Here is a 22,897-nt window from a genome sequence, read left to right on the forward strand (position 1 = left end):
AACGTCAGGCGTTGAAAGAGCTGTCACATGCACTGATACGTTTTTAAAATGACTTGAATCTCTTTTTAATAACGTATGAGCTAAAAGGATTCTTAACCCCAGGAAGGCCTTTCACACCCTCATTTAGGTCCTCTGTAATCTCCACGTATTTACTTTTTAAAAAAATTTAAATTCTTTGTTGAATGATAATCCCACGTGTATAAGCAGCCTCATTCCGTCTGACAGCAAAATTGTCAATCTGATGCCCTTCACTCTTCTTTCTGTCTTATACAAGGATCTATGTTGGGCCCACTCACTTTTCACTTTATGTAACTACCATGACTCAACATTTGTTTGTTCTCCAAACCCAAATCCAAATGTTTGTAGCTTGTATCTCGCTACATGCGTTCAACACTGAGCTCACCACCTTCAATGGTGCATGTTACAGCTGTACAGGGGGAGGATACTTGCTCTACACCTCGAGGATCCACTTACGGGTAGCTGCAGTTGTGTTCTTAGTGGGTGTTGTACAAGTGTAAAACTCCTCTGTTTGGAGAGACGCAGACAAGAGTAGTTCTCATTTGGTTCATGGGTAATCAGTTCTGTCAGCATTAATAATTAATTGCTTTCTGTTGCTGTCAGCTCACTAATGCCAATCTGTCTTGATTTTTGTTCCATCTTCTACTGTTAATACAAGTGAGGCTCGCTGTGTTTTTATTGTACCATTAGTTCAATGTGATTTTGTTTTATATTTGAGATGTTATGAGCGTGTTGCACTTTGAAAATATTGCATTTACCAATTAGTAATGTTGCTCATTGTTTTCCCCTGTAATGCACATTATTTATGCGTGTTGAGATTCTTCTCATGAATGTTCTCCGTTCTCCTATCCCATTTCAATAATAGTCTGCTTTGAAAAAACATTTATGTGTTGTATAAGTTGTGCAATGTCAAGCGTCCCTCTTTGTTTATTTTTATTTTTTTAATGATTTATTATTATTTGAATCTCAGTCACTTTTCGCTGCAGCGGCAGCTAGTTGTCCCTTGGTCCCCAGACTCCGGAGACATTACACAACCTTGTTAAATGCAAAAAACGCTGATCCACAATAACAATGATACCATATTAGCATTTTCATTCCAGGCACAATGACATAAAAAACAAAGTGTCCCAGTAAGATCATTGATGCAGTAAAACTAAGATGTAGTTTATGTTCCCTTTCAAAAGGAAGATGCCGTTTAATTCTCTAATTGCTTGAGGTCATTTCTTTCATGCAGATGATTCTTGAAAAATGACTTTGAGGGGGAGGAACTGTTCATTTACAGTTAATTGAGAAATGTTTTCTGACACGATTATGTATTTGACCAGAAATTTTATCAAGTATAGGAGATAATACGGCTTGCTTCTTAAAGGGGTCATATTATGCAGCTTTTCAACACTTTCACAAGGATCTCATTGGTCCAGTGTTGCATTCAAAGTTTATTGCCCCAAATCCAGCTTTTCCTTGATTTTCCTCTATTTGAATATTGGCTCATAGGAGCTGCATTCAGAATCTGCTGTGTCTGTGTGAGCTGGACTGGCTCCGCCCACACATGCCCATCTTGGGAAGAGGAGAAAGCACTTCCTCTCGTGGTGCTATGTGCCAGAGCAGAGCTCCCTAATTGTGGGAGGAGTCACATGGAGGGCCTACCTTGATTCGGATTGGCTAAACCCCCGATGACACTATATAGGGTTTGATTTCTGATTGGCTGGTTGGAGCAACACACTTTTTAAAACTGAAACTAGCCAGGGAGAGAGGGGACAGACTTTCTTCACTTCATTCCAGGAGAAAACCATTGGACAGTGGATTTTTGCATTATATAACCCCTTAAAAAAAAATTGTCTTTAGGACTTGTTCAGAGAACCAACTACTGCTATAAATGCTTTAAATGATTGATTTGAATTTATAAATTCTACAATGACTATGGAAAGTTCAAAGGTTCTTTTTTATTGAGGATTTGCCAGTATAAATGATTCTGTGTTTTTGCCACAATAACATTTACCAGCTTAATAACTCAAGTTATATTTATGGCCAAATAGGTATACTTTAAGTGGCTCCAGTGACCAAAGAGAAAAAGTGTGAAGTGAGTGGTAAACAGAAGAAGCATGATGTTGGCTATTTGAAATGTGGATTTGATGATTAACCTCCACATGATCTAATCTGCAAAAATAATCTGAAACTGAAGGTGCTACACTTGCTGAAAAGAAACAAATGTAGAATCTTAGGAGCATCGATGCTAAGATATTCTAAAGTGTGAGAGAATTGTGTTTTGTGTTCTTTCAGAAAACCCGTGAACTGATTAACAGATTGAAATGATGATCAAATCAGGGATTTACCAGTTGCAGCTCCAACACATGAAGCTTAAAAAAGCTCTTCAAAGTCTGTTTTTTGTCTCCATACCAGTGGTGACAACCAGCATTCTGGTCAGCTCTGAAGCAACCAGGCTCATATCTGTGTCCAACTTCAGCTCAGTTCGAGTGTCACGTTTCAAAAAGTGAAACCCCGGCCTGGAGGCAGAACATAAAGAGATGCTGCATGTGGAATGCAACCCAACCTTCTGTCGTTTCCCTTCTCAGTGGCCACTGCTCACACCAAACCTGGCTCGTAAAGTATTCTGTTCAGCAGCGAGAGCTACCCTCTAGAGTGCTGCAACATGCCCTGTCATCAACCTCCCCAAGTTCTTCTTCACCCACCCCCTCCCCTCCCTGCTGGCTGCCGGTGGCTGTTCACATCAAATTCTGAATGCTGGTTCTGGCATTCAAGGCTCCTCAGGGAGCCATGCGCCCATATCTGCAGGCTACGGTCTATCCGTACTCGCCAGCTTGTGCTCTGTGTTCTGCTACAACCGGCCACTTAGCTCTGGGCTCCCTGCGGCACCTTCGTCATCGTTTCACCTGGCCTTGACTCCTCTTTCTGCTGCTCCCCAATAGTGAAATGTCCTTCCCACTCCGGGCGGGACGGCAGAATTACCCCGTGTCTTCTATTATGAAAAGGAAGAAAGCCTCTTCACTGTGAAAACCTTCACTCCCTGTACTCTCCTCACTCTGCACCTGCTGTTTGAAAAACATCTCTCGTAGTTGTTTACCTAAATTCTTCCCTTCTTATTTTTAGCACGCGTTTATCTGGCATCTTCTTTGCATCTCAGAAATGGTTCGTTATCTTTTATCAGCACTCTTGATAACGGCATCAGCTAATGGAATGGAAATGTTTCACAAATTCAGACTTTCTCTGCTGTGCTACTTCATCAGAGTGATTATTTTATTCATACAGGCAGTTGTTGGGGGTTTTTTTTCCTCTTAACCGCTCACCAACTGGCTGCATGTATTTCACTTTTTCCAAGGCAGCAACGGGCTGAATGCTTAAAAATCCTCATTTGCGTCTAATTATTGAAAATGTATTTAGCTACAAATTAACTAAATTTTCCGAATCTGCAGCTTTATTATATCTATGATTCTTTGTATTATTTACATTTTAGTTTCTGATTGGGATTGTTTTTATATCTCTGAGTGGTTCAGGGTGTTTTCTACATATATGACAGCCCATCGGAAAGCTTTAGAGCCTCCACTCAACGGCAACACGTCAAACACCACAATGGGCTCTTCTCTTTGAAAGAACTTAAAAGACATTATTGTAGAGGCTGAAATATGTTGCAGGTCTTCTTGAATGTGTAAACAATTCCTAGATATTTCACAAATCGTCAGTGAGAGTAAAAACTTTCTCAAAGAAGCTACACTTCGTATCTTTGACATCGCTCCAATTATCTACTGTATGTATGGACACTCAGTAAGAGAAAGAAAATTTTTGTTTTTTGTTTGTTTGTTTATTAAAGAAATCGATTTACTTTTTGCTAATTTCTACAATTTATTGTCTGAATTCATCTATGTGCAGCCGTTTGTTAATATCTAAACATTAATAATAGCTGCTGCAGGCTTTCTTCTCTGTATTGTGCTTCTGGTTGATTACAGTCCAACTAGGAATAAAAAACATGTTCTTTTGAAACCAGTCTCCTTGTGACTGACAGCATCGTTGCCACGGACAATTTTAAGCAGACAGCAGAAAATGAAATTTGTTCAGGACTGCCATTAGAGAAGGGTAGCAGAGGATAAAGATAGGTTAGGACCATCACCGCCAGCCACAGGGGAGGTGCAAGAAAAACGCTCATCTGTAATTACTCTCTTTGAAGATTTATTTTGCTACTTTAATGGAGAGAATGAGCTATATTAGAAGACTTTGTCTCAGACGGCCACAGAGAACGCAGGCAGGCAGGCAGGACAGAGATGCATCACAACAGGCGCCGGGATCAGCCACGCGAGGCAGGGACAATTAGATGACTAAATCACCTCCCGTGGAAAGTTGAGCTTGTGGCCTGACCCGCCGCGTCTCAGCGTTCCTCTGAAGCGGCTGTGACTGTTCAAGTCTTGAGTGGGTCACTAATGTGTTTCTGGGCCGTCGTTCATATTTCCTGTTGCTGTGTTTGTCCATCCATGTGTCCACGTGTGTTCATCCAGCCGTCCATAAAGGCTACATTTACTCAGTCACTACTTCCATTTTATTTGTTTGTTGTTACAACTGTTCAGCCAGGATCAAACAGATGTGTGCGTGTGTGTGTGTGTGTGCGTGTGTGTGCGTGTGTGTGTGTGTCTGTGTGTGTGTGTGTGTGTGTGTGTGTGTGTGTGTGTGTGTGTGTGTGTGTGTGTGTGTGTGTGTGTGTGTGTGTGTGTGTGTGTGTGTGTGTGTGTGTGTGTGTGTGTGTGTGTGTGTGTACGCAGTGACATAAGGACATAGCGAGGGCTCAGCTGGGAAGAACTAATATATATTGTATGTATGCATTAAAACACCTGGGGCACACAAATGCACACATGCTGCACTATAGATCCAGCCGACTGCTCATAAAAGCTCTTTTGTGTGTTTGATGTTTCACGTCTTTGACAGTCGATCTCTTTGCTCTCTCTTTCTCTATCCCCTAATTCCTTAGATCTTCCTAAACTTTCTCTCGAATTGGAGTCAGCTGAAATGGCAAGCAAAAAGGTCACAGAGTTACCGTTCCGATCCGATCTATACATGCCTTATCAAAGATGGCTGACATGGGAGTCGGATTAAGTTTTAATGAAAATGCTTTTGCTGGTACGGTTTAATAGATGATGAGAATCATTTGATCCAACAATTCAGTTGAGTTCACTGCTCCGGGGTCTTCTGGGACAGCTGTCAGAAAAGTTTACGTAAACATCGGATTCCGTTCTCTGCATCGTTGACGTGCGGCTGCGTTGTGTGTAGGTATGCGGTGAGTTTTGGAGGAGTAGCTCCTTACGGGCTGGAGCAAGGAGACGGAGGCAGAGAGCGAGAGAGAAAAGGACACAGAAGAGAGACGAGGAAAGGACAGCTGATATTTTAATCATGTGGGTTGGTTGTTCTGTAGAGCCGAGCTCTATTTAAAGCCCAGCAGCATCTGCTCAGTACCCCTGTGTTTTCATCTGGTTTGGTTTGCTGGCACTGAGGGAAACACACATACTCACTCGTGCACAAACACACACACACACACACACACTCTCTCTTTCTCACACTGTACAAGCTCTCTCTGCCCTTTAGCAGTATTTATGGTTACTCTGCACTGTCATAATTCTAGTTTTACAGTTTGATGGAACCAGCAGATGTGGAGCGAGGAGTCAGTCTGCGCCGTTGCAATCACACTGAACACATTCGACCTCATAACACCGAAATGTCCTCTGATGTACTGTAAAAATAAGATGTGGTCTAATTGTGTTTGTGCACGTATGTGTGTTTGTGACTTTACAGTAACAGCACTTCTGGAGGGGCCTATATTAAACAGTGCTGCAAAGGTTTCTGCATCGACATCCTGAAGAAGATAGCCAGGAACGTGAAGTTCACTTACGACCTCTACCTGGTGACCAATGGGAAGCACGGGAAGAAGATCAACAATGTCTGGAATGGCATGGTTGGAGAGGTACAGCCTTCTTTTTGTTTTGTTATGGTTAGAGTAGTTTTGCATGATGTACAGTTAGAGGCGATTATGTCTCAGTCCTTCATGCAGCTCCTCCGTTCATCCCGCAGTCCAGTATGAAAAAGCACTTCCTTTAAATGGGACATCTTCTAGGAAACCTCTGCTACAACAAACATAGCACGAGCAGACATAAAAAGACCCTTACACAAGCTGGTATCAGCTTCTACAAGCTGAGCTTTCAAAGCATTGTAAAGCCCAGCCTTTAAACTGGTTAAACTTCTTCTTTTTTTTTTTCTAATAAATTGTTCATGTTTGATATGAGCATTCCAACATTTAACCTTGTTATATGCAGTTAATAAATACCTAAATGTATTCCAATTGTTGTTCCAATACCAGTTCCAGAGAGCAATAAATTACAAAATGTATTACAATTTAATTGGCAATAAAATTCCAAATAATGCCTTACAGTGATAACAAGTTGTTGCCTTTTCTTATGTTTAACCACTTAAAGGTATTTCACATGTCTTTATGCCAAAGTTCTTTCATTTTTACTGCATATTTTCACTATAAATGTGCACTCATAGTGTCAAACGTAAAATTAATCAGAAAACGGTTCAGATCAGTGGTCCAATTATAACTTCAGGAGTTGCAGGGATCATAGGAACTCAGCTCGGGAACCACGAAGTCAGACAGAAATCAGAGATCTTTGTATTTGAATGTCCTGAACGAAAGAGCGATAGATTCCCAGGAGACTGATATTTTTTTTCACTTTGGTTTCATTACCGTGGACAAGAAGTCAACGCTCATCCAGTGACATCGGCTTACATTGACACTTTATACATGTAACAAAATTATAAAGCTGAATGTTTTCCAACATTTTGCAGCTTCTCTGCCTTATCTACTACTAAAGTAGACTCAGTAGCTTCAAGTCTTGTTGGATTTATGTACATTTGTTGCACCGCTAATTGCATCAGCAGTGTGGTTCATGTGGGATTGACTGAAAATAAACCACAGTGCCAGTGTTCACTGTCGTGAAAGGACACTGATGCCTTTCTAATAGTTTTTGGACAATGATGAAGCCCAAGGGCACAGAGGAAAATCAGGCTTTGGCCGCGCAAACAGAATAATTAGTGGGATCAGTTCATTGTAGGGACAGTCATTTCATGGGGTTTGTTAAATGAAAAATATGGAACACTGCCAGCTTTTTCCTATAAAATCCACATACAGTGACTCAAGTATCTGAAAATGTGTCGCCCCATCACCGGAGCTCAAAACACAGAGGCTGCAAGGTCTTTTTGACACCATGCAGGGAGTTCAGGTTCATTGGCAGGATAGCTGGAGGCTTACTCAATCTTTATCATTCATCTTTTCTAGAAATGAGCCATTCAGTCACGGATTAAATTAAAGCCAAGTGCTGTCACAGTAAAACCCTCAAAGGTTGAACATGAACCGTCAGATAATGGATCTTGACAATATGATCCATAGATCATGGGAATGTTTATGAGAGCGGATCGCTGGAAGCCTTTAGACAATTAGATCCAAAGACACAACGTTTTACCACATACTAAAAACGACATCCTTATGAGCGCAATGTCCATCTGTCGGAATACATTTAGACATCCAGAAATGGTGGCACTCTGAAGAAGACAGTTGAGCTTTTACTTTGCATCTGATATGGTCGGGGATGCCCTCCAACTCTGCCTGACATTCTGCGTTGTAGCCTCAGCTGCTGTGATCTTTCGCCCCCCCCCCCCCAAAAAAAAAGAAAGAAAAATGGAGGAATGAACCAAATAACATGATGCTGTTGAAATATTTACTGAGCTCACTGTATTTATTTCAGTGCGTGGTTGCAGTGTGGGTCGTGCACCAAATCTAACCGTGGTTCTCTCCACTTGCCAGGTGGTGTACAAGAAGGCAGTGATGGCCGTGGGATCGCTGACCATCAACGAGGAGAGGTCAGAGGTCATCGACTTCTCCGTGCCCTTTGTGGAGACTGGCATCAGCGTCATGGTGTCACGTAGCAACGGGACTGTCTCTCCTTCTGCCTTCCTCGGTAAATCCATCTTTTTGTTTGTGTCCCTCAAAGTGGGAGGTGCCGACATATTAGCAGAATCCTGCACATAAAATGGAATATTTTATTCAGACAATATATGCTGGCCAAATTCCACTTGTACTCTGACTTTATCTGGGCCTCAACACCCTAAGCACATTAATATTTCTACTAGAGCAGGGGAAGTGGAGCGTGCCAGCTGCTTGTGTGTGTGTGTGTGTGTGTGTGTGTGTGTGTGTGTGTGTGTGTGTGTGTGTGTGTGTGTGTGTGTGTGTGTGTGTGTGTGTGTGTGTGTGTGTGTGTGTGTGTGTGTGTGTGTGTGTGTGTGTGTGTGTGTGTGTGTGTGTGTGTGTGTGTGTGTTGTTTGGTTTTATCAAAGACAAAGCCCTCTCGATACACGCCTCCCGTTCTCCTCTTTCCTCTCCTCTCGTCCTCTCCTTCCGTCGTACAGATGACTTGAAACTGAAGCGCTTATCTGTGCTCGCCTAATGTCTCGTATTGTCATTGGAGCGAGGCGGGAAGCGAGGGGACGTATTGGACCATGCATGTGTTGGTCCCTGTGTATCAAGCCATGTGTCAGTATGCGTGCGTGCACGGATGAAGAAAAGAAATGAAAAAGAAAGTGTGTGTGATCCCGCACCGATACTTCAAGACTTTTCTGTATCGAGTCAAAGATGTGCGCAGAGCGACTGTGCTTTGGCCGCATGTACAGTATGTTAAGGGGTGAGTGCTTTGAGCGTCTGTGTTTGTATTGGAGCTTATTGTATGATTGTGTGTGTGTGTGTGTGTGTGTGTGTGTGTGTGTGTGTGTGTGTGTGTGTGTGTGTGTGTGTGTGTGTGTGTGTGTGTGTGTGTGTGTGTGTGTGTGTGTGTGTGTGTGTGTGTGTGTGTGTGTGTGTGTGTGTGTGTGTGTGTGTGTTTTGAGCCTGGGCCAGGGTATCAGTGACGGTTCAGTATCTCTCGCACTCATATTAGAGGCACCTCAGTGCACAATCTCTCAGGGTTGGCTAACCCTGGCAGTCACATACTTATACATACAGTGACACACACACACACACACACACACACACGTGTACAGTTTGTCTGGGTTCAGCGTCCCTGGCACTCATCCCTCTCTCTGAACTCCTGCCCTGCTACATACCAAACACATGCAGACTCACACAGACACCCCCCACCCTTCACACACACACACACACACACACACACACACACACACACACACACACACACACACACACACACACACCCACACACACACACACACACGCCCCACAGCAGGACACATCAGATCACTTGGAGTTTGATTCTTCTGCCGCTCTCTCTCACTCTCTTTTTCTCTCCCCCCTTCCCTCTACCATCTCCCCCGCCCCAGGCCTCTCCCTCTCTCAGCTCTCATCCAAGGGAATAATGAGAAATATGGAAATGTGCTCCGTCAAACTCTCTGTGACTAACTCCCCCTCTCCTCCTCTCTCGCTCTGTCTGTCTCCCTTTCTCCCCTCTCTCTATTTCTTCTCTGTCATGTTTTCCTTGCTTTATCCCCCCTCGTCCCTCTTGTTTTTTTTTGCTATTCCTCCTTTATTTCCTATGAGTCTGTCTCCCCTTTCTTTTCTCTGCCCCTCACTTTTTATGAGCCTCCTGCTCCTCCGCTCTCTGTCTGAAATACTCGATTCCTCTTAAACTCTCTCTCTCTCTCCCTCTTTTTTCTTTTTTTTTTTATCTCCCTCTCCCTCCTCTCAGAGCCCTTCAGTGCGTCTGTTTGGGTGATGATGTTTGTGATGCTGCTCATCGTCACAGCCATCGCCGTCTTCCTCTTTGAGTTCGTCAGTCCGCTGGGCTTCAACCGCAACTTGGCCCAAGGCAAAGGTAGACTTACACGCACGTCGTCGGGAATATCACACCAATTGTTTCTCCCAGGAGCAAGAAGCTCAAATCCAAGTTCCCCCCGAAGCAAAAGAAGTGACCTATCATTACCCCGCCTTCAGACAGTTCAGGTAATGTTCAGCGTTAGCATTTTCCCCCCTGAAGCAAGTCACCCAAACTGTAGTCTGAGGAATCGAAAATCAGCACCCGGAGCTGCCCTGCTGGCTGCGAAAGGGTGATTTATTTTGTGTTCACGCCAAATAACATTTTGATTTCATTTAACTTTTAAATAAACTAAAGGCCAATCTGTGTTTCATTCCTTTCAGCAGTTCTCAGTGATGTTCGATAAATCTTTACATTTTGCTTGGTTTACTGTTTTTCACTGATTGAACAACGAATACCAACAATGGGAAACTTTTTTTTTTTTCTTCTTTTTTGCCAATATAACTTCGTTTTTAATAAACACACACTTTCTACTTTCGGGAAAACAATGTGCCTGAGAGAAGTTGCGCAAGTAAAATGATTAACTTTCTGGCAGAAAGCTCCCTGGGTACTTGCTTATTTTTCTGAGCATCTGTAGATTATTAGCTCTTTGAAGTGTGTACCTTAAAGGGATAGTTTGTATTATTTAAAGTAGGCTTGTATGAAATATTTACCCGTGATGAGTGCGACGTTTTTGGTTGACACAAACGGTTGGCTGACTTTAAAAAGAACTGCAGGTTAATGCTGTATTTAGATTTTTTATTTTTTTATTTTACAATGTAAGATCTGTGCTGTTGCATTGCCCTCTTCAAAATCACCAGACCCGTTTACAAAATCGTCTACTTTTCCTGACAAAACAGGACTTATCTGTGTGCGACAGTCAGATTTAGAGTCAGCCAGGAGTCGGTTTGGATCATTGTGTGATTTTACTCTCTTGTCACTGTGGATATAAAAGTCACCAGCTCAAAATATAGAAGTCAGCATCTCTTAATTTAGTGCAAATCGTATACTGCTTTCCTATTCAGGTATTGTTTGGTGGATATAATCAAACATTAGATTAGCCCAGATTAGGTCGGTATACTGACAGTAAACGTTGGGCGGCTGCAAGGGAACCTGAGTTTTGTTTGCACATGACTGTGCACAGTGCGATACGTCACCATCAGTTGTATTTTAATGTAGTTTCTCATACAATGAAGCTATACTGCTGACTGTGATATTGTGATGGATGAAAGGGTCTGTTTTTATTTACAGAAAGTCATGTCAGTTTTCAACCATTATTGATGAAACATGATTCCTCTTAAAGAAGTCAACTTCTGCAGCTTCAGTAACTCTTATCATCAGCTGCTTTGATTTTTTTTCCGCTGTAACGCTGAATCATCTTCAGAGGTTAAAACATGCTGTGAGGAGCAGAGTGTACAGATATTTCTGTGAAATGCAGGAAGTAAATGTCCTCATATATACCCAAGTGAAGTACACATACTTGAAAATTCTACTTAAGGGACTAAAAACACTTAGTAAAATGCCACCTCTGGGGAAGATACTGTATATTTACACATGCTTGGATAAGTAATGGGCTGTCCTCGCCTCTGGAACTATAGCAATATAATAGTAACGTGCTATATCCTATCCAGAGTGGCTTTGAGGATTTCCTGTGTGTATTTCTCTGTGTAATGCACAGCTGTTTTAGTCCAGGCAAAGCTTTCCTCTGTCTTTTTTTCACTGACCTATGACTTTGTCTTCTACATAACATTAAAACCATAAAACTGTAAAACTATAAAAGCAGAAGCACATTCATCAGACTTATCCTGCATACTCAGCATTGTACTCTTCATTCCTTTATCAAAGTGTGCTTTGAGGTCATACGACAAAAAATACTAACTGAATAAGGAGGCACTGTTCCCAAGTTGTCTCCACCCGATCAAACTTTCGCCTTTGTTAATAAAGGCCGCGATTTTGACCAGAAAAATAAGGCATGTGGTTTTTCTTCATCAGAAACTGCTGTTTGACGAAAATATTACCTCATAAAATATTCTATTTAAAGCTCATATAGTGGGTTTTCTTTGAGACTGCTACACTGAGTTTTGCTGCTGACTCGTGTCAGTATGTTATGTTGTTTTGGAGTCAGCACAGCTGCCTCCTTCTCAAGTACGAGGATGCCTTCACTCCATTCACTGCGGGGAAAACACACTGACTACCGATTAGTACCTCATTTAACCCCACCTCCAAAAATCTGAACTCTCCCTTTAAATATGAAGCTATGCCTGTTAGTGTAGCTTAGCACGATTAGATTTAGTGGAAACATTAAGTCTGGCTCCTTCCGACGGGAAAGAAATCTGCCTGCCAGCACCTTTGAACCTGACTATTTATTTTGTTTACTGAGGCATAAACCATAGAGTGTGTTGTTATTGGGGTTGTTTACCATAGAATTTCTTCAACACTGAGCATTACCATAACACACAGTCAGCCAGGCTCGCTGTTTGCCTCTGTCTTTATTTTTTAGGCTAAGACAACAAGTTCATGACACTTGCTTTATATTAACAATATATATTTATAGGCAGTATCAGTTCTTCATCTAAAATTCAGCCCCCAAAAATAAATCAAATAAGTGTATTTTTTCTTGAAACGCCTGCAGTTACCGTCTGACTTTGCCCGCTTGCAAATATTTGCAAGGTGAAAAGCTTTACAGACATCAAATCAAAGCATCAAAACCGTTACTGACTCAAGTCTGCAGTTTGCAAATGAGTTGTTCTTGTGTTGTGCTGAACCTGCTGCCTTTGGACGCTCAATAGTCTGTAAGCAACGTCTCATTGGCTGGTAATTCTCTTCTTATCTCGTCTTATCAGTCTGAGAAACACTGTTTTACTCTGTTTTGTCTGTGAATGGAAAATCCAATCAGTCAGTCGACGTTCATTTATTCAGTACATTTGTTTATGGCTTTGATTTGGCCAGAAGAAGGGCTGGTCTCCACTTTCCAATTCATAATTCTTCTCATCTGACCAAAATGTCCATCGGCTGTAATAATAGTTCCAAAATGAGTAAGCTGTAGGCATCAATAAAAATTAAAGCCAATAATACTGTCACATTTTCTGTACAATGTCACCCCTCTGATCCCATTAAATTAAATTGCCTTTCCCTTTTTCTAATATACAGCACTTGTTGCACAAATTAACAGTTACATCAAGTGCAAAAAAAAAAATGACCGAGTCCTCACGCTGGCCAATAAAGGCTATATTTCCATTTTACTTTCAGATATATTTTTGTAGCTGTAAAAATGATGGCAAGTCTCTGACGCTCTGGTTGTGTCAGGGAGGGCACCCGGGGTAAAGCCTGTGCCAGATGAAACATGCAGATTAAACATGCAGACCTCATAGAGAAGAGGAAGCAGCGGTCTCTCTCAAAAGATGTGTGATGACTTGCAGACAGTGAAAAGATCTTAAATGAATCTTTCAAGCTTCTTTCAGTCCGTAGTCGGCTGAAGTAAGGACGGAATTTCAGGGAGTAAAGAGTAGAATTTATACGAAATTGCCATCCTCTCAGTATCAGCTGAAAAAGTCAGTCTCAGGGTCTCTTCACCTTATTCAGTTCTGCAGCTCATAATCCTTTTTCTCCTCCTCTGTCTTATCGCTCCCGCTGCTCCTCTACCCCCGTTTCTCTCTCGCTCTCCCTCAGACCCTCACGGCCCATCATTCACCATCGGAAAGGCCATATGGCTGCTGTGGGGTCTGGTCTTCAACAACTCTGTGCCTGTTCAGAACCCGAAGGGCACCACCAGTAAGTTCATCGTCTCAGTGTGGGCCTTCTTCGCTGTCATCTTCCTCGCCTCCTACACTGCCAACCTGGCCGCCTTCATGATCCAGGAAGAGTTTGTGGACCAAGTCACCGGACTTTCTGACAAGAAGGTGGGATTACACGCATGTGGACACGCGCACACACGCATACACGCACGCACACACACACACACACACACACACACACACACACACACACACACACACACACACACACACACACACACACACACACACGGATGCAAACAGAAGAAACTTAACACATTCAGAGTCAGGGTTGCTCTTGTAATGGATGCTAGCCCTGCGGCCAGACAGGACTCTCCGGAGAGCGCCCTTGGGTTTCAACAGTGCAAACCCTCTGGTCGTAGCTGTCACCGCACTAACACTGCCAGCACAGCGCGCGCTCACACACACACACAAGGTTCATAGATCAAAGACGTCTGTCTGTGTGTGTGTGTGCATGCATGTATTTTTCTTCCGTGCCTGTGTGTGTGTGTGGAGCTCGCAGATGCTGGCAGTGTCAGCAGAACACCAGCCAGTCTTACGCTAGACTGGACACACAATGATGATGACTGATGAGTCCACTCCACTGTCTCCCCCTTTCTCCTCCGTCTCCTCCTGTTACTCTCCTTTCTTACCTCCCCTCTCCTCCCAATGTATTCCTCCTTCACTCTTCACACTCTTGCTCCGTTCCTTGCTTGGACTTCTCTTCCTCTCTTGACTCTGTCCTTACTTCCCTTCTCTCATTCAAACTCTTTTGAGCTGTTTGTGTCGTGGTTTTTTTTTGTTTTCTTTGTTTTTGGTACGTTCTTGTGAGTTCCTCTGTTCCTCTTTCCTCATCTGATTTTTGCGATTTTCACTTTTCTCGATACAGTTCCAGAGTCCATACTCATATTCTCCTCCCTTTCGCTTCGGGACGGTCCCCAACGGCAGCACTGAGCGCAACATCAGGAAGAACTATCCAGATATGCATCAGTACATGACCAAATATCATCAGACCGGTGTCGTGGATGCGCTGGTCAGCCTCAAGACTGGGTACGCTAAACTAGTCAAGCTGAATCACATCAAGTTGAGCTTTATCACACCTGAGGGGGTGCTTCTGTTTGCAAACAGCACGTATGCCGAGGAACATGTGAAAACCAACAACAACAACAAAGAGCCCTTGCATCGCACAGAAGCCCGGCCCCATGGGGCCCGGCACAAGCTTATGCTAAAATGCTGCTGTAACGGTCCTGAGTGTGTCTCTGTCACTGACGGTAAAACGCAGACGCTGTCTGCTCGAGCTCATTACAGAGTCTTGTTGCTGCTGGAAAGAGGAAGCTGCCAAACTAGGGAGAGCGTAATTTGTTGTGGAGTTTTCTACCTTTATTCCTCCTGCTGCACACACACACACACACTAATGGAAGGATGGTTGCAGTTCTTTTATTTGTTCATTAGTTTTGTGCGCTTTGATCTTTTGGGTATTTTCTTCAAACATAATTTTACTTTTTGCTTTTCCCCCTTTCCGCAATAATTACTTTATTGATACTACATTTCAAATGGATAGGTGGTTTTCTCCCATCTCATATATTAGGCTTTGTTTACACAACATCAAAACGCTATAATGAATGTGCTCAGCAGAATCATCAGTACTTCGGCTGCATTCTTTAGCAAAACTGGCTGGTCCTGAAGAAACAATAAACACAAATCTATGCAAGTTGTTTTGACAGAAAAATGCAAAATGGCCGTACGTTGGAGAAAAAAAAAGTTTCTGTCCAGTCGTGAAATACGTTGAGATGTGAGATGCACGGTAAAAATGCAATACATCTTTTCATGAATTTGTATTACTCTGTAATGCTATGCATAGTGTAATGAATTAAGGCTGGCTTGAAATACTCTGAGCAGCAACGAAATTCATCCCATCACAGCAACAGGCCGTAGATTCACTTCATATGTGCCCTTTGGTGAACAGTTAAATTCAGTGTGTTTTAGATTTATGGACACATATCTGACATGGGGGCCACTGGGGTGTATTAATCTCATTATATAAAACCATTTTGTCTTCCTATTGAAGTTTAAAATGGAATTTCCTGGTATCAAGCATCCATGTAGGATGGTGGTTGCAGTTCTTGGTAGCATTGTGTTTCATTCACCATTCATCAATTGCTTTTTCTACTGACCTCAGATGTTGCCGCCTCACTTTGGGGGATTTCTGTGTCAGATACAAATTGTTGCCCCCTTCAGTCTGAATGCAACATGTCTTGGCGGAAAAATTACAAAACCTGCGAGTGGGGGAAAAAAAAAATACAGAGAGAGAATCACGACCCTGCATGTGTGGGAATATGGACTGATCTGGCAAAATGACTGCAGAGGACTCTCAGGCACAGCACAACTCCATATCTGTTTTGCATGAGAAATATTAGCTCCAAGAAAGACAAGAGATTTGATTAATACAAAGAGGCTGTTTGTGGATCTGGGTAATACTGTTACATCACATATACATATTCAAAATATCGATGTTTCCAATGGCAATACAGCATGTGTACAATAGCAGCACTGTAACTCCACCTCTGTTTGCAGAAGAACAGAAGTGACTGATCACTTGGATAAATTTAGCAACATGATCGTTGACATTTCGACTCCTTATTTATGTTCTATGTGAAAACAGTTAGAGAGCTGCAGAGCTGCTGCCGCTTTAGTGCTAATGCGCTGACTGTGTGATTACAGTTTCACTAAACTCCTGTTTACTGGATAGGTAAAGTTCTCGCTCTTTCTGAGCTCACTGAGTCCAGCGACATGACCGATGTCCTTCTTTAACTTACATTATCTTGTATCCTCAGTACTTGTGATGTGTTAGCAGCTTTGAATTAACACCAGTTTAGCTTCAGTTTTATTTGTGTTGTTGTTGCTATTTCTTCCTGTAAAATCTTTTTTTTTTTTTTTTTTTTTTTTATAAGAACAGCTAACATACAAATATTAGAGTATCTCACTCCAACCAACTGATGTGTGAGTAAGTCATAAGACTGACCTACAGGGTGCTCGGTGCATGTAAATAATACAGGCCTGAGCTTTTTCAGACTTACAGAAACAAACGTTTTATATTTCATCTGCATCTGAGTTGAATTTGAATAGAAAAGTTGTCAAAATGTCAACCTTTCCCACCAAATCAGATTGGATTTTTGTGTTGAAAACTATTTACGTAAAGTTCAAGAGAGGCCTGAGTTTGTAAAACCCTTTACCTTTTTTCTGTGCATGTTGATCTTATTGTGAGATTTAGTTTGTCACCGTTTGATGAGTTCTGACCACCAGGCTAAAACAAAAAATTATATTTTAATTTTAATAAATAAAAAAAAACCTGGTCTCCATAACAACACTGTGTACTTGTCAAACAGAAAACTGGACGCGTTCATCTACGATGCTGCAGTCCTGAACTACATGGCGGGCAGAGATGACGGCTGTAAGCTGGTGACCATCGGTAGCGGCTACATCTTCGCCACCACAGGTTATGGCATCGCTCTGCAGAAGGGGTCTTATTGGAAGCGCCTCGTGGATCTGGCCATCCTAGGAATCATAGGAGACGGTAAGATGTTTTTATGTTTCTGCTCCATCACATCACACTGAAAGTCGTAGGTTTTTAACTCTTGTCGGCCCTTCACATTAGACCTACTGCCCCCCCCCCCCCCCCACTCACCACTCAACACTCACCCTCTCTCCTTCTTCCCTTTGTCAGAAAGCTATCAGGGGCTAGTCTTTAACACACAATTTCATCATCATTACCCTCTGTGGGTTTGTGTGTGTGCGTGTCCACCGTGCCCTGTTATGTTTACTCCTCCAGATTGTTCTGTATAATAAGCTGTGAGATGCTGCGAATGGAAGGGGGAGAATGAGCCAGGCTGAAATCAAACTGCTGAAGCCACTAAAGCGCTTCACTTCACACCCAGTCTTTTTATTCAGGGCAAACACTCTCATGCGCAAGCACACAGGACACACGAACACACTCGATCTGATAATAATTCCTCCCATCTTTCCTTATCACTCCATCACTATCAGTTCTTTCCCCCTCACGTTCCGCAGCCCCCTTTTTTCACTCCACCTCCTGTCTCCTTTCCATTACAATCTATTTACCACTTCACCTCTCGAACCCTCCTCCTCCTCATTTTCCCCTCCATCCTCCCACACAATGATACGGCCTCTTACCCGCCACAGCTCTCTCTCTCTCTCTCTCTCTCTCTCTCTCTCTCTCTCTCTCTCTTCCATTTTGTCCTTCTCTTCTCCCTCTTTTCCTCCTTGCACATTTCTTCTAATACTACTTTCTTGGTCCTTCACCCTTCCTTTTGTCCACCTGCTCAACAGGTGAGATGGAGGAGCTGGAGGCCCAGTGGCTGACTGGAATCTGCCACAATGAGAAGAACGAGGTGATGTCCAGCCAGCTGGATATTGACAACATGGCCGGTGTGTTCTACATGCTCGCCACAGCTATGGGTCTCTCAATACTCACTTTCATCTCGGAGCATCTCTTCTACTGGAGGCTGAGATACTGTTTCACTGGCGTCTGCTCTGGGAGGCCGGGTCTGCTCTTCACCATCAGCAGGGTGAGCCATGCTCAGTAACTGAATCAGCACTTTGACAGCAGGAAGTAGCTCCTGCTTTGGTTTCCTGAGTTTTTGCCTCTGTCGCCTGTTTTGTCATCCTGTGAGCTATTGCTGTTACAATATATAGTGCTGAACTCCGCTCACTGATCAAACGCTGTCCCCCAGAGTGCCACATACCCGATGTGCAGAATTGATTGCGACTGGAATAAAGCACTTGTTGTTGAAATATCAATATCAGGACCGGGGATTGGAATATCTTGTAATGTCATTGATGTTTAATACTATAGCTGGCAAATGAGTGGGTTTAAACACACAGAGAATCAGGAAGGGGGGTGACAACCTTGAACATATTTGCAAAATGTTTGAATGCCGTTACATGCTGAGGTAGAAAAATGGGCCAGAGTTAAAACGGCACATTACTGTGACTTTGAAGACAGGCGACAAGCCTTTGTGTTGTTTAACAACATCAGTTCAAACACCACAGTAATTTAAAAAAAAAAAGATTTGTCTGTGGATGTCTTGTGCAAAAATCTCATCTCAAACAAAGCAGTCAAGGTTTAATCCATTATCTGTCTGATTTACCTAATCTTCATAGTTCTTCAGATGTGGCGCAAATGCCAACAAAGGTGTACAGAAAATACTCACAGCAGTAGGCAGACAAGCAAAATATGTAGCATTATTCTTACTGAAAAATATGCCTATGTGTGCCTCGACATCTGAAACAAATGCCCTCGTCACTGCAAATGCAAGGGAATCTAAGTGTGCATGTGTTTGATAAAAGTGTGAAGAAATGAGGGGGGGGGTATTATAAAGCCCGGCTGAGACAGAGATGGATTTATGCACATATGGATACGAGGATGGAGGAATCAAACAGCTAAGAGGATGGAGACGTGGACATAAACTCATATACATACACCATATACACAACCCACTCATATGTACATACACTATGCATTTTCTTTTTAAGTCACCCACACAAACACACACAATCACACCTATACAGACACACACAGGAGTGCATCTATCAAAAGCTGAAATGGTTCCACACTCAGGTAGAGTGAGGTGAGGTGACGGGCAGGCCTGACCGCATGCAGACAGACGGCCGGACAAGGACACACACACACAGGCACACACACACAAACCTAAATATACACACACAGAAAACACAAATGGGCACACCCAGACAGACCATTCTTTCATTATTCATATGTCATGTCTCTGTGTTAGGCAGGGCTTTTATTCCAGACGAGCGGCATTTCACACATTAAGTGTTTTACAAAGAGAGTGCGATGTGTGTCTGGGCGGGCGTGCGTTTGCGTGTGTGCGTCTCCCTGTGCACACACGCCGTTTGAGCAGCGATGCTGGAGGTTAAGTGGCTCCAGGAAGAACATCTCCTTGCACTCAGAGGCCCCCCTCCAGTGACATCATCGCCTAAATTTAATTTTGCAGGCGCCTCTGGAAGCAGTTCAGCTAAAAAGAAGTGGCGATTATCTCTTCTAGCCGTGTTGCAAAACAAAATGAGGTTAAGGTTTGCAGTAAACGCACAAGAGCAAGGATACAGAGGTCTCTGCTAATTTACCTCACGAGGAAATGAGTCTTTCGCACGTCTGAACCTTTTTTGTTAAGTCACTAGATTGTGAATTACACTAACTCTTCAATTATCTCTCTCCTCTTTCTGCCCCTGTCCCTCATTTTCTTTTTTTTTCCAATTTCCTGCTCCCCTCTTGTTTCCTTTCCTCTCCTCTCCTTTAGGGGATTTGGAGCTGTATCCACGGTGTTCACATCGACATGAAGAAAAAGGCGCCGGAGCTGGACTTCAGTCCTCAAGCCAACATGCTGCACCTGCTTAAGTCTGCCAAATCCATGGCTCTGTCTTCACCCAAACGCAACACTGTCGTTGTGCAGCCCAGCATTATGGACGTGATGTCAGGGAAAGGTAGGTTTATGCACCTTAATAATTTGTGGAACACGCGTTTAATAGTTTGTACCATGACAGATGTTTGTATTCAAATGAATTTTACGGAACAAGTCAAACCTGTAAGAAGATGGCTGACTTTGCCCTTCCTTTTTCCATATAGTCTTTGTGTGCATAGGTAGAGGTGACTCCCTTCACCTTGTTGTGGTCTCAACAATCTAATTGAATTGAGAGTCATGTGAAAGCTCAGCTCATGATTAGAAAAGCATTAGATGGCACACTGCATGCCAGGGCAATAGATAATGACTTAGCTAACTGGCTCAGCATCCATCCAAACATTCATTTGTTGCATACACTGTCTGAGGTGCATCTCTTCTTGTCTCCTAGGTAACTCACTCCATAGTCTGCCTCAGAAGGGTCCTGGTCTCTATAGCAACGCCGCGGGTCCACAGGGTTTCATGTCTTTGTCCGGGCGACACAAAAACCTCCTTAACAATGCTGCGCCATTTCCCGTGCAGCAGAAAGCCCCCCCTATTCAGACCAGTCCCAACAAGCCCCAGCTGTCAATCACCAATGACAACGGCAAGACCCGCCTAGCCGGGCCAGCCTGCCCGGCTTCGAAGCCCCGAGCTCTGTGGAAGAAAAGCGTGGAAACGCTGAAGACTCAGCCCACTGTCGTATCTCCGGGCACGAGCCCCGCCCCGACATCTGGGCCCGGGCCTCCTACAATGAAGAGCCAGCGATACCTGCCGGAAGAGCCACAGCACTCTGACATCTCTGAGTGCTCCAGTCGGCCACCGTCCCACAAAGATTCTGACTCCATGGCCACAAGAGGGGGATTTAAGCCCATCAATCAGTTGAGGAAAAGAGGGGGAGGTGGGGGAGGAGGTAGTGCAGGAGGTGGAGGATCAAAAATCTACTCCATTGATTCAGATCAGGCCAGTCTCCAATCCGCTCCCCCATACCAGAGAGACAGCCAGGGAGGTGATGACCACAGCTACACTCCTGACCTGTTTCCACCTGACAGCACATACTCACACGCTCACACACTCCAGGCAGACACTCCCATTTTGCAGCTGAGTGCCAGCCTTCTGCACCACAGTCACAGTGCTGAGGCCGACCTGCACTCCCTGAAGGACAAGAAATACAGCACCTACACGCACAGCAGGTACCATGTCCAGCAAAAAATACTTCACAAACGCCTGATTCATTACTTGCTTTGTTCTTAGAAAATAACCGTTGTTTTCTCTGCTTCCAGTGTGAAGGACAAATCCGGGGGTTCATTTGACGCTACAGGTGGGACTACAGGGACGCAAAGCGTCAGGCCCGGACACTGTCGCTCCTGCCTGACGAAGCTCACTGGATACTCTGGCCTTTACACTGTTCGCTCCCCACAAGCTCGCTGCGATGCCTGCGCCCACCTGGGGAACCTGTATGACATCAGCGAAGATCACCTGCACTCACACTACTCCCACACACACCCACACAGCGGGGACATGTTTACACACTACCTTCCGCAGACCGAGCTGGGCCTGGTGGGCGAGGGGGACGGCCTTGTCAGCCACTTCGAGCCCTCACCATCCTCCCCGTCTCCTCTCCCCTCCTCCTCGTCGGCTCAGCACCTCCAGCTGAGTCGCCAGCATTCCTACGAGAACGTGCTTCCGGACGGCATCCCGGAGCGGCAGTCTCAGCCGCACCCGCAACTGCGGGGACTGAGTCTGCCTGACCGAGATAGGGATCGGGAGCTCACCCTGGACGAGGGGGCCTATGCTAACGTTCTCACGATGCGCTCTGATCGACCGTTTAGCAGCCGCAGCCCCCCTTCCCCGTCACCGTCACACCACCACAGCCTGGACGCCCCGATGCCTATGCCCCGACGCTCAAAGAGCCTCTTCCCCGACCGGCCATCTCACAACCCTTTCCTCCAGTCAGCCCCTGGCACGGTTCAACGAGATCCCGCCTCCCAGGCTGCCACACGCATTCCACAGAGAAATTCTGCCCACGAGCTCTATAAGCAGCGAATGCCGCTATCGCTTACTCTCGGTAACCATGGCAGCCATCAGATCAACCAGCTTGGCGGCCATATCGACCAACAGGTGTTCTACCCTCAGCAGGAGCCTCCCATGGTGGCCTACATGGTTCCACCTGCTGCCGCTCAGCCAATGAGCTATGTGACAGCACCGCGAGCTTCGAGTGCGGGTGGTAACCGACCCCGGCTCTATCGGCGCATGCCAAGCATCGAATCTGACGTCTGAGAGTCGCACGCAGCACACTTAACGCTCACTGAAACACACTCACACACACGCATGCAAGAAAGAGGTGTGTGTGACCGGACCCGGCAGCTCTGATTCTAAGCACGCACACACACATAAACACACACACATACACACACACACACAACCACAAACAGGTGATAGACGGTTAGGTCTGCTCCGAACTCAAAGGTTAACAGTGATGCTGAGTAAATAAATCATTGTTTTCTTCATCACGCCCTCTAAAGGGCAGGGATGAGTCCACAGAGACACCTGGAGGCACAAGACAAGATGAAGAGTGTGTGTGAGTGTCGGTGTGTGTTTACCAGCCTCAAGCCGTGGGCATCGAGGCACAAACTGACAATACGTCTGACAAGACACATCAAAATCCGGGTGGGACAAGAAGGACACTGTACACGGGGCCTAAACGCCGGCAGTGAGAAGCGAAGGAAGACGTGAACCCATTGTTTGGAAGATGAGCAACCCGTCCCACCCTCTCACCAGC

The 22,897-nt window shown here is 44.3% G+C and overlaps 1 protein-coding gene across 1 annotated transcript in view; it reads left to right on the forward strand.

The window, feature by feature from the left end:
* Positions 1-22,395, forward strand: part of grin2ab (glutamate receptor, ionotropic, N-methyl D-aspartate 2A, b) — a gene marked incomplete at both ends in the record, with an annotated part of 109,207 nt that extends 86,812 nt beyond the window's left edge. Inside the window, 10 exons of the mRNA XM_080464618.1 lie at positions 5,809-5,977; positions 7,874-8,027; positions 9,762-9,887; positions 13,536-13,765; positions 14,529-14,689; positions 17,026-17,213; positions 17,987-18,225; positions 19,978-20,161; positions 20,528-21,308; positions 21,399-22,395. Coding sequence (XP_080320744.1) covers positions 5,809-5,977; positions 7,874-8,027; positions 9,762-9,887; positions 13,536-13,765; positions 14,529-14,689; positions 17,026-17,213; positions 17,987-18,225; positions 19,978-20,161; positions 20,528-21,308; positions 21,399-22,395 — 3,229 coding nt within the window. The remainder of the gene's footprint in view (positions 1-5,808; positions 5,978-7,873; positions 8,028-9,761; positions 9,888-13,535; positions 13,766-14,528; positions 14,690-17,025; positions 17,214-17,986; positions 18,226-19,977; positions 20,162-20,527; positions 21,309-21,398) is intronic.
* Positions 22,396-22,897: the final 502 nt, after the last annotated feature.

This window comes from Lipophrys pholis (assembly GCF_963383615.2).
Source record: "Lipophrys pholis genome assembly, chromosome: 5".
In the NCBI taxonomy this organism is placed as follows: Eukaryota; Metazoa; Chordata; class Actinopteri; order Blenniiformes; family Blenniidae; genus Lipophrys; species Lipophrys pholis.